Source organism: Nannobrachium achirus, assembly GCF_963921795.1.
Source record: "Nannobrachium achirus genome assembly, chromosome: 13".
NCBI lineage: Eukaryota > Metazoa > Chordata > Actinopteri > Myctophiformes > Myctophidae > Nannobrachium > Nannobrachium achirus.
The window spans coordinates 53,561,893-53,574,916 of NC_137833.1; the positions used below are offsets into that span (position 1 = coordinate 53,561,893).

The 13,024-nt window shown below is 41.6% G+C and overlaps 1 protein-coding gene across 2 annotated transcripts; it reads left to right on the top strand.

The window, feature by feature from the left end:
• The first annotated feature begins 822 nt into the window (after positions 1 to 822).
• rgn (regucalcin) lies at positions 823 to 9,435 on the top strand. Of its 2 annotated transcripts, none has more exons than XM_080741112.1 (8): positions 823 to 949; positions 2,589 to 2,752; positions 3,569 to 3,754; positions 4,665 to 4,765; positions 5,134 to 5,248; positions 7,284 to 7,415; positions 8,284 to 8,438; positions 8,742 to 9,435. In XM_080741112.1, exons 2-8 carry the CDS (start codon positions 2,590 to 2,592, stop codon positions 8,790 to 8,792), a joined length of 903 nt encoding a protein of 300 aa, XP_080597238.1. In that variant the 5' UTR covers positions 823 to 949; position 2,589; the 3' UTR covers positions 8,793 to 9,435. The 2 variants fall into 2 exon arrangements, with proteins under 2 accessions (XP_080597238.1, XP_080597237.1); XM_080741111.1 differs by having other exon boundaries at positions 842 to 1,305.
• Positions 9,436 to 13,024: the final 3,589 nt, after the last annotated feature.

Sequence of the window (13,024 nt, forward strand, 5' to 3'; positions counted from 1 at the left end):
TGAGGGGCAACAACAGCCATGGCCTTCATGGCCTCCATGAAATTCCTGCCCTGCCAGGGACTCCATAAGAGAAGATTTGTACAACTATGGCAGTGTTTCTCAAACATATTACCAAGGACCCCCATGTACTGTATGTGTAGTAACTATGTTCTGTCACAAGATGGGGCACTTTACCATCATTCAGTTTGGTCCATATCATCATTACTAATGTCTGAAATGAGAATTGATTGAAGACTTTATTGGAAGTTTGCATAGGAAAGGTACAGTTTCATGACCGTACAGTCACCGGTACACGGCCAACTAAAAGTGGATCCTAGTATAAAACTCTTCAGCTTATTTATACAGGAAACCTTTATGTAGGCTAACTTTGAATGACAGACAATAGAACCATATAACACAGTAGGCCTACTATGCAGAGGATAACATTAATAGCAAAGGAAGAAGAAATAGTCATGAAGATAAAAAAAAAAAAAGGCTTTAACGCTGACGGCGTTAAACTGAAATCGGTGACCCAGTAAACTCGTGTCCAGAGTTCACCAATCACCCAACACCAGAGAGGACGACGATGCACCGATATGGGTGACCTGTGGAATTCCGGGACGAGAGGGATCAACTGTATCCTGGCTGGAGAGGAGTCATCATTTTTATCTCCACAGAAGAATCTAGATTAAACGAGTGACAATCCATTGTGTGTGTTTCAATGTTACCTAAACTGCAACAATAATAATACAAATGATTGGCTGACACGCCGGTGCGTCACGGAATTCGATTAAGTAACTTATTTCTGTGAAACACCGGGAAGTAACCGGGGGCGTGGTGGTGGTAACGTGATCAACTGGACCACTACACTGTTTAACAGGGCGAGAGCTGGGCGACTAGTGTTCGTAATTTTACAACATACAGTTTAAGTAATTCTTATATTTAGTTGATGACCTGATCTGCTGTTAAGGTAGGACTTAAAACGACCGCGGTAAAGTGAGCCGTCCAGTCTCTCATTTCAACAAGTGAAAGTTCAATATAACATCAGTGTTCATGAATGTAATCAGTGTTGACAAACACATGTTCGCAGCTGCACTTACGGCTTACCAATTATATGCAATATGGTAATTTGGTAAACAAATAAAACAATAGCTTCAGTTCAGACAATGCCAACAAGTCAAAGACGTGTAGCTTATTGATGTCAAAGTATTTGGATGTTACTGGAGTTGTCTCGTACTGGAGTTGTCTCGAAAGACCAAACTAGTTTTATAAAGTGGTTCTTAAACTTTCATGTCAAGGAGCCTCACATTAAAGATTCTGTGCCAGGTGACTGACCCCCATAATATAATATATATTTGTTATGTTTTTGTGTTAGATTTTTCGTGCATTATATGGTTATTATTATCACCATCATCATTGTCATTATTATTATTATTATATGGTTATAAATATATTATACAAGATATCACACACAGAAACACAGTATCATTACACATTTACCAATAGGCTATGTGCCCATGTCAATTCTAATTTCTAATTGACAGCAGCAGGTAGGTAAATCTCAGGGGTTGACATTAACTGTTGCTTGATTGATTGATTGAATAATTTTTTGAATAATTAGTAGTTAGCATAGGAAAAGGAACAGTTTCATGACAGTGCAGTTCACTGGTACAAGGTCGAGTAAAAGGGTACGCTCAAGAAAGCACATAGCTGGGGCGCCCGCTGGCCTACTGGTCCAGGCACATACCACTTGGCATTGCCACATAGGCATGGATGCCTGGCAGCATCACCGGTTTGATTCCCGATCCGGACTTTGCCGCCTGTCACTCCCCATCTCTCCCCCCATTTCCTGTCAGTCTACTGTCCTATCAATAAAGGCATAAAAGCCCAAAAACAAATCTTGTCAGTACTTTCATACTTTTACTCAAGTACATTTTGAATTCTGGACATTTACTTGTAACAGAGTACATCTACAGTGCACTGTGCAGTATTGATACTTCTACCTAATTACAAAATGTGAGTACCTTTCCCCCCTCAGCTGCCTGTAAGTGGCTTTTCAGAGCGGTTTTAAAGGGAGGTAGGGATTTACACTCCTTTATGGCCTTCAGTAGGGCTTTCCACATTTTGGCGGTATAGTGGCAAGTAAATGAAACATTCGGGCAAGTCACAAGTGGAGTTTGCTTTCAGGTTGCCTGACAGGCAAGAGGCAAGTGCATTCGGTCTTCATTAAATATTATTGGCTATTCATGAAGAACAGTGCTACCTTCTTCCAACTATAACAGCATGCACTCATTCTGTTTTGCAACTGTCACCACTCTGCAGTTATAGATTGGATTTAACATTAAATTGTTCTAGTCTAGACCTCTAGTGTCAACCCCTGCAGACATGGTGGGGAGACTTAGTTAATACTAGTTTAAATACATAAATAAAAATGGTAAAGTAAGCAAAGAATAATAATATTAGGCCTATATTATGTGCTGTTTGTGTTTACTGTTTGCCTCTGTGCTATTGCATACAATTATGTGAAATATATCTGCTTGTCTTTCAATCCCCTCTTTCCCCAACACGCACGCACGCACGCACACACACACACACACACACACACACAGCATGTCTTCCATCAAGGTGGAGTGTGTGGTGAAGGAGAGCTGTGAGATAGGGGAGGGGCCAGTGTGGGAGGAATCCGACCAATCGCTGCTCTTCGTGGACATCATGAAGCGGAAGATCCACCGCTGGAACTCTGCAGCCAATAGCATCCGCTCCATGGACACAGGTCAGCCAATCGGAAATGGGTCACTAAAGCAGCAACTGAACTAACTTGGCTAGCTGGGACTGTTCTTACTGTTTTATTCTTATTGCTGTATTATTCTTTATTTTTGCTGTGCAGTTTTAAAGGGGAGTACCACTCATTTTAAACTTTGAACTATGTCATTAAAGGAGTAGTCATTTTGGGGGTGAACTACTCCTTTAAAATACCTTAGAGTTGTGTGGAAAGAAGAAAAAATAATTGACTCTAAGGTATATTAGAGTCTATCTGTGTCTATCTGTCTGTATGTCTGTCTGGCTGTCAGTCAGTCAGTCAGTCAGTCAGTCAGTCAGTCAGTTGTGTTTTATGATATATAGATACAGAGAGAGCTGTCGCCTTGTTACATTTAACATGAGGTTCAACTGAGGACAAGGAGTCACTAATGTCACGAGATCCTCATTTACACTGTCAATAAACCAGACAGACAGACAGACAGACAGACAGACAGACAGACAGACAGACAGACAGACAGACAGACAGACAGACAGACAGACAGACAGACAGACAGACAGACAGACAGACAGACTGACTGACTGACTGACTGACTGACTGACTGACTGACTGACTGACAGACTGACTGACAGACAGACATTTGTCTAGAACATGTAAGAGACATGTAAGAGAGTGTGTGGAACAATGGACTTTATTGTGTTATCCTCGTGAAGTTTTAACTTTACAGTATGTTGATCCTTTTCCAATAAACTAATCTCTCTTTCTCTCTCTCTGTCTCTCTCTCTCTCTCTCTCTCTCTCTCTCTCTTTCTCTTTCTCTCTCTCTCGTCAGGTGACATGGTGGGCTGTGTGTTGCCGCGGCGATCGGGCGGTTACGTGGCGGGGGTGGGACGCAGATTCGTGGCAGTGGATTGGTCGGCTCAGAGCGTGACATCATCGCTAGCCGAGGTGGACCAGGACAAACCCAACAACCGTTTCAACGATGGGAAGGTGGACCCCGCCGGTCGCCTGTTCGCAGGTACCACTGGCCCTCGTTTATTAAACTAGCCTATAGTTTATAGGCTAGTGGCCAGGGGTGGACTGGGCATCTGGCACACAGATATAAAAAGCTAGATGCCTCGTTCGCCTCTGCAGTTCATTGAAGCGACGTGCAACAGTTGTAGTCCGGACTTTCCTGGAAAAAAACAAGGGATCGCTGCCAGTCAAAGTGACTACTGGCAAATCACAGTGCGTCTTTTCCGGGACTTATCCAATCCTCAAAAGCTTGTAGATTTTCAGTCATGACATTTACCCATCCTATAACAATTAGGAGCAGTGAGCAGCCATTGGGTTCTACAGCGCTGGTTAATTACACACGTTCACGTAAGCTATTACTCAGTCACAGGCCCCGAAAACATACCCTGCTTTAAATTTAAAATTAATAGGACCATAATTTACAATCATTTCGTATTTTCTTTCTTTTTACCCAATTCAAATGTCCTTTTTATCATGTGTTTTCTTTGCTTAAAGGACCGGTTCACCTCTGGGACAACCAGATCTTATTTTATTGTTGTTTGGAACACGATCAACACAATCCCGAGTTATTTTTTGGGTTCAATCTGTGTTTTTAGATATTTTTGTATTTCAGCATGCTACAGATAGATACCTTTATTATCCCAAGGGGGAAACTCAACTGGTCATATGATGCTTTGTAGCATGATATTTCATCACCTAATGCATCATATGATGCAAAATGCATCATATGACCAGTTGTAGCATGCTGAAATACTAAAATAACTCAGGATTGTGTTGATCGTGTCCCAAACAACAATACAATAAGATCTGGTTGTCCCAGAGGTGAACCGGTCCTTTAATGTTTTATTGTAAAGCACATATGCTGTTGACATAATGCTATACATATGCTATAAGTATGAGTGTCTTGCCTATAGGTACGATGGCCATAGAGACGAGTCCTGCTGTTCTGGAGAAGAACCAGGGATCCTTGTTCTCCCTGACCTCTGACCTCAAAGTGGTCAAACACTTTGACCAGGTACACACCTCTCCTCTCCTCTCCTCTCCTCTCCTCTCCTCTGCTCTGCTCTGCTCTGCTCTCCTCTGCTCTGCTCTGCTCTGCTCTGCTCTCCTCTCCTCTCCTCTCCTCTCCTCCTTTCAAACAGGCTTAAAAATCCACCTCTCTGGGGACCAAAGTCTGAGATAATTATCACTTCTCCTTTAGACAGGTGATGAATTTTGGTGTTATTTTTATTCATGAATCGAATACATGGGACCCACATGGAAACAACCGACCCTTTTAGACAAAGTGTATGTACGACTGTACTTTCCATTTCTATTTAATTAAGTATGAAATGCCTAAATTGCCATTGTAAATTGTTGTGTTATGTTGTGTTGTGTTTCCAGGTAACCATTTCTAACGGGTTGGACTGGTCTCCAGACCACTCTACGTTCTATTACATCGACAGTCTGAGATTCTCTGTGGATGCCTTCAACTACGATATACAAACTGGAACCATGAGTGAGACGAGCGCGCACGCATGCACGCACGCACGCACGCACGCACGCACGCACGCACGCACGCACACACACACACACACACACACACACACACACACACACACACAATTTCCAATTTAGGTATTTCGCAGTTCTTATACAGAGTGACTTACTAGAAGCATAATCTGTACGCAGAATGCAGAGAGAGCCGTGTAGTTTCCCCAAGAAACTAGGATACCAGGTAAACAATGAACCTAGCATCGGTCTCTAAACAATACCAACATAACAATCCTGTGCATTTAAACTATAGCTATAACTAAGACTGGGCGATATTAGGAAAACCTTCAATATCCGATAACGTTGTTTAATACCTCGATATCAATGTTACTCACGATATTGCATTATATAGTTTTGAATGCTTTTCTGCTTTAGGTCCACTGCCTGCCTAACCCAGATAATGAATGGCATATCCATGCATGCACATTGCACAGTAAACATAGAATAAGGGAAATAAATGCCTTATTTCCATTTTCCAACTACTTATTTATTGAAATAACCACACCTGGTTACCAGTGTTGGGTATAACGGCGTTTAAATAAACGGCGTTACATAACGCCGCTATTTTTTTCAGTAACGGGTAATCTAATTAATTACAATTTCCATCGCTACAACGCCGCTACCGTTACTGACGATGAAATGTGCTCCGTTACAAGCGTCCCCAGCTGTCACGATGGTTGAGAGAGAGAGAGAGAGAGGGTGCAGAGAAAGAGAGAGAGAAAGCCCCCGTGTGTCGTGTGTCGAGAGAGAGAGAGAGAGAGAGAGAGAGAGAGAGAGAGGGGGGTGCAGAGAAAGAGAGAGAGAGAGAGAGGGTGCAGAGAAAGAGAGAGAGAAAGCCCCCGTGCCGTGTGTCGAGAGAGAGAGAGAGAGAGAGAGAGAGAGAGATAGAGAGAGGGTGCAGAGAAAGGGTGCAGAGAAAGAGAGAGAGAGAAAGCCCCCGTGTGTCGGTCTTGCAAAAATAAATAAATGACTCACGGAGTTGCAAAAATCCACACCAGGAGCTCATTAAGTAATTTCCAGTCCCAACAAAATACTTGATTGTTGATAACAGCTCTTCTTGGAATCATTAGCTAGCATCCTTAAATCCTTATGCAGAGATTAAATGTCGATGTATAACTGCCTAAACCTTTGTTTAGTTTAGTTTTCTTTGCGACAGATCTCCCCTCCTCTCTGTGTCCACACGTGAAGCAAAATGACATGAGGTATTTTTTTCCCCCTTGAGAATAATAATGGAAGGCATCAAAAAAGCGATATAAGGTATTTTTTTCCTTGAAAAGAATGAAAGGCAGAAAATACTGTAATCTGTCTGAATCGACTTTTTTACTCTAATTTACTTAAAAAAAATACTTATATTTACTTACTTATATAATACAAATATTTTTAGTTAAATAAACTGAAATCTTTGGATTTCTTTTTTTTTTTTTTTTTTTACTTTGTAACGCAAATAGTTACTTTTCCTAGTAATTAGTTACTTTTACAATAGAGTAATTCAGTTACTAACTCAGTTACCTTTTTGGAGAAGTAACTAGTAACTATAACTAATTACTTTTTTTAAGTAATTTGCCCAACACTGCTGGTTACACATGGACTGCTTTTTGTCATGTGCTACGTGCATGCATAGTGTGGCTGTTAATTAATTTGACACACACCAATACCTAATTTCAAGCCGTCATCGTCGATATTTATACCTCGCAAGTTGATACCTCGATATAGGTGAATTTTCGATATATTGCCCAACCTTAGCTATAACCATGAACCTGGCATGACGAGTGGCATCTGTCTTCAAAATAACTTGGTATCTAAATTACATTATTGAACATATTGGGAAAGAAAACTAAATCTATGAAACCAAAAAACAAAACAAAAATAGCACAAGTGACCAAGATGTATCTGCATATAGTAGTCATATCCTGATCACTTGGTAGCGTCAGTCGAGAAAGAATTATTAATTATGGTATTCAGTACTGCCAATTTGTGTGTGTGTGTGTGTGTGCGTACAGGTGAGCGCCGTGTGGTGTACAAGCTTCAGGAGGACGAAGGCATTCCAGATGGGATGTGTGTGGACGTGAAGGGGAACCTGTGGGTGGCCTGCTACAACGGAGGACGGCTTCTGAACATTGACCCCAACACTGGTCAGTCATCCCCCCCCATACGTCACACAATCATCCCCCCAGAATAGGGATTCTACAGTAGTGTTCCATTGGTGCATGATCTACAGCAGTGTTTCTCAAACATTCACATTTCAAGGTCTCCCCTTAACTCTGGCAGTGTACAACATGGAACCAAATGGACCCGTCAGGGTTCATTTGGTTCCATTTGTACACTGTTAGAGTTACAGACTTGTATGGGTCAATTTAGACCGCCCTAAAGGAACCCACAGACTCCCTGGAATCCACTTTGAGAACTACTGATCTACAGTACTCTCGTTACCCTCTCTCGAGACGCATTGTGAGCTTGTAGATCGGCTATTTTCATTTGGGCTAGGTTTAAAATGGGGCTAAAGTGGTTAATTTAAGTTTTATCCACCTCTTTCCGCGGGAGTTTACTGGAGATTATTTGGACCACACTTCCGGTTTAACAGCAGACATACAAGCTCACGTCGCGTTGCCGATGCAACCTGTTGTGAGCTTGTAAATCACACTCGGCTGCGGCGCCGGAAGCTCGGTACAACGTCTGCGCAATGCACTATGGGGCGTTGGAAAGTTGTGGATAATGTATCTGCAAAGTAACTGGTAACTAAAGTTTCCAAACAATTGTAGTGGAGTAAAAGTACAGTATTTGGATCTGAGCTGCAGTGGAGCAGAAGTAAAAGTATTGGAACACCCTGAAGGAGGCATTTGCCGAAACGCGTTGGTGTTTTTTATTGTTCTAATCTAGCCCGTTGCCCAATAAAGGCCTTTTATTTCTGAATCCACCTGAGTGCCTGGACCTGGATTTTTGTGCCTCTGTGGCACATTTTGACCTCTTTTGCTCATTAATTTGTATTGTTCGTCTCTCCAGGTGTGCGTCTCAGTACGGTCCTGCTTCCTGTAACGAAGACCACTTCCTGTTGTTTTGGGGGCGCTTCCTACAGTGACCTGTATGTGACCTCTGCCTCCCTGGGCCTCACCCCCGAGGAGAGAGAGAAACAACCGCAGGCTGGCTCTGTGTTTAAGGTGAGGGGGTGGGTGTGGCCATGTTTATGAGAACCATGTCCCCACAGGTATAGTGGAATATGATTAGGGATGGGACGATAGGCGATATTATCATTTATCGTCTATGCTGCCATCAAGGCACTTTGTAACCGCATGTTTTCCTGACTGCATTGGCAGTGCTTACTCATGTCCTTTGCACAAGGTCTTCTTGTACTTCTGTTTATGTGGATTATAATCCACATAAACAAAATAATAATAATAATAATAAATACATAATTTCAAATGTGTTACTGATATGCATGTGTGTTTTTTCCCCCACTACAGGTGACAGGTTTAGGTGTGAAAGGATTTCCTCCAAACTCATTCGCTGGTTAGTGCACAGGAGGCGGGACCTCACCCCTGCCAATCATTCCACAATCAGTAATCAGTACAATTTACAATGTAGGCATTTACCAGGCACTCTTATCCAGAGCGACTTACAATAAGCAATTTAAACATTCACATACTGTACATAGTATGCAGAGAGAGTGTAGTCACAACACTCTACCTCTGCATTCTACTGAAGTGCCTCAAGACACTAAGATAGCAGGTAAACTAAGAACCTAGAATCTGTCTAAAACAACTAATCTTCTACATAACTATCATTGAAACTTTGGGATATGTCTAAATAACATTCTATCAAAGTAACATTTTAGCATAAACGGTTTGTGTTCTGTGGGTAAACCCAGCGGTGTAAAGTAACTAAGATGAAAGACTAATGATTAGGACTGATAGTGGCTCAACTGTGAACCTTTCATTAGGTACTCTATCGCCTCCTTTTCGACCAATTACCGGTTTACTGTGTAATTAAATTCTGATTTCTGATGTATCAGAGAATAGTACTGTTTCTACTCTGAAAATGAATGCTGTGTCATAATTATTCATGATGTGTTGTGTTATAATAGTCAAATGACATTGAAATGTTTTGTTTTTACCAAACTAAACCTTTATAATTAAACAAAAATAAAAAAATATGCGATTTGCCACAACCCTTTAATTGTGTCTTTTATTTTATTTTATTTCAGTGTTTGTATTGAAAATCTCATGTGTCACCAACAGGGGTCAGTGGTGTTTTATTCTAGATTTAGGGGTCCTGAAAAAGCTTGAGAACCACTTATCAATCTTTTTCAGCCTCAAGGACCCCTAAATTAATGTGTATTTGGCCACAGACCCCCATCTGAAAGTAGTTTATACTACTAAGAACCCCATAGAAGGTTTGTGGTGTTAAACATGATAAAGAAATATTCAACTTTTTTATTTTGAAAATAGCCAATGTACAGTAGGGGTCAAACTAAATGCTAACTGACCCCTGGGAGTTTCGGACCCCACTTTACAGGTTTCATTTGGTTTTATTTACACTCTCAGAGTTACAGCCCCATAAGGGTCCATTTGGTTCCTAACTATCAAATCATTCACCCGGGGACCTGCTGGAACCCCATTGAGGGTCCCAAGAGCTCACTTTGAGAATGAGAACCACTGCAGACTAATACACCAATATGCCGTTGACAACTAAATACATAATCAAATAGGGTGTGGATGCAGAATGAAACATTTTCCAAACTCTGCCATCAAACCAAGAGCCCTGCCCTTGAGCCTTGTGCTTGTACAACTCTCAGTTGTGTCATACTGAACCCATGACCATAACTGGATGTATCTACTATCTAGTTCAGGGGTTTTCAAACTTTCTTGATAACTTTTTCATGCATAATCTTACATCATATTATGCAATGTTATTATGCACATCTTATACGGTAGACAATGTCACAGAGAAATATCTGAAAATTACTTTATAGGCTACTTGACGTTCAGCCACTAACCCGGCATCCTTATTCTGGGGGAAAGGCTCACTAAAAATAGATGATCTACAAGCTCACAACGCTGAGCTTGTATATCTGCTAGTGAATAGGGTTGGCTGTAGAGTGTAGATGGAAAGATAACTCAACAAGTACAGTGGAAATAACGTCTGTTTTACTAAGCATAGTGAAGTGAAATTGATTAATTCCAAATATTATCAAATTCTTCCATGACACCCCTGGACTGATCAGTCGTTCTGCACAATCTGCAGGGATAGTGTTTTTTGGATTTCCATCATTTGAGCAGCCAAATTAAAACGGCTATAGTTTTTTGTCATCTGAAATTAAGAAACGAATAAGTGGTAGCGCAAGATTAAAGGTGATGAAAAAGAAAATACAGGACAGGTCAGACAGCGTCACATCTTTGTGGATGCCTATCAGGAGCTTAATCCCTCCCATTCACGTGACGTCAGGTCTCTTCCGGAATGCACGCGGGATTCGCGGGAATCTTTTATTTCACCAGAGCTCTGCAAGTGGGATGCGTGGATTATTTTCTCCATCGATTTAACACAAGGCAAGGCAGCAACTTTTTTCTACAAGCCAGCAACTATTTATCTCTAAAGGTAACGTTTATTCTACTGTCTATTCTTGATAATGTTATGAGTCTTTTAGATTTTAACATTCGGAAATTGCCTTGAGAAAACATTGTTTGGCTATAATGCTACCGCTGCTGTGTTTACAGCAGCCCATCGTCAAAGAAAAGTGAAAACAGCGCCCTCTACTGAGCCCAGTTAGTCTGTTCTAACTAGGGTGACTGACCAGTGACCAGTGACCACAGCCCTCAAACCGGGACCCTTGAATCAGTGCACACGCAGTGGTGTGGTGGAAAAAGTACTCAAACTTTTTACTTAAATAAAAGTATCAATACTGCAATGCAGAAATACTCTGTTACAAGTAAAATCCCGGAATTCAAATGTAGGCTACTACTTGAGTAAAAGTACAAAAGTATTGGTATCAAGTAGAACGTAGGCCTACTCATTATGCAGAGCTCCCATTTCACAAGTTTTCAAATATATACAAATATTTGAAAATATCAGATCTACAAGCTCACAATGCGTCGCATGCTTGTAGATTGGCTATTTCCAAAATGTATATAGGTAGTAGTCTATGCTTTGTAATAATAATCAATCTACAAAGTAACTAGTAACTGAAGTTTTCAAATCAATGTGGTGGAGTAAAAGTACAATATTTGGATCCAAGATGTAGTGGAGTAGAAGTAAAAGTTTTGGAAATTTGGAAATTGAAAATACTCAAGTACAAATAGGCTACCTCTAAATTGTACTTGAGTACAGTAGGCCTACATCTGGCACCTGCCTCGGACACAGGTCAGATAATAATGTTTATGATGTTGAACAAGTTCAACCGTTTGTATTGTCTTGTCAATTCATTATTCATCACTATTATATTATATTACAGAGGATTGCACCAGAGGCAACCAACGATATGGAGGTGCGTAGACCAGTTCCACAGACAAAGACAGGAAGAGTCAGGACTGGTGTGAAATCCACACTGTACCAGGCATATACTGGTGAGTATGAATGAGATGTCACCAGTGTTGTTTTTGACAGCATATTTTGATATAGTTTTAGTCATATAGTCTTTTGAATACAATGTCATTTAGTTTTAGTCATAATTTAGTCACCTGAAAAGTTTTAGTTTTAGTCTAATTTTAGTTGACTAAATATCATAACATTTTAGGCTACTAAATCTACAGTTGATTTAGTCGACTAAAATGTATTTTGGCAGGCCTTGATGGCACACTTGGTTGAGTGCTGAAAATAGCCGATCTACAAGTAGATCTGCTATTTTCAGCACAAAGTTTCAGTACTTGTTTGTGATTGCTGGCCTTTCTTTATATTTACATTGATTTCTGTTGAACCGTGCGCCTGTTAAAAATGAGGAGACGTGTATTGGACTGATTCGGGCATGTTTTGTTACTTGTGGGTGTCTGCTTTAGAGTGAAAGAGCAGGTGTCATCATAAGCCAAATAGGATTTTGACGTTTTCTCCTTTCTTTCTGTCAGGGGATCTCCCAGATCCACATGTCATGGCAGCCGGGGATGCACTCAAAGACCTCCGTCCACAACCGGGGATATGTAAAGTTCTGCACGGGCTCCAGGAACTTAGGATGGTGGACTCGAAATTCGGCCCAGTGCCATTTGGGTCTGTTCTGTCTTACCAGTGCCCTCCTGAAATTCGCGGAGACATCAGACACCCTGGCACTCTAGAGTTTGACCCGGTGCCATTTGGGTCTGCGCTGTCTGATCAGTGCCCGCCTGAAATTCGCGGCGACATTATTAGACACCCTGGTAGCTCAGAGTTTCCTCAGTTGCCTGTGGACGGTTACACATATACATCAGCTTTTAGTTTTCAGCCCAATCACGAGCAGCAATGCCACTTGTCGAGCTTAAAGGTGTCCCGGGAGGTGTCTGCTGCCGTTGAGGCAGAAACCCGGCAGCAGACTGAATGCAAGCTGTGGGCCGAGGTATGGAAACCCAGACTTGCAGCCGGTAGATTCCGGGAAGTATGCTACGTTCGCGGGGAGTCCTCCGCCAAAGCCTTGGCAGCCCGCATCATAAAAGGAGCGCATCAGACCGTGAAAAGAGGGCTGGAGCCAGAAGCAGAGACTCTGAGGCGATATGCAGAGTCCTCTGACGTATCCGTGATGCAATGTGGGATCGTCGTCCACCCGGACGCACCTCACCTCGGAGCTAGC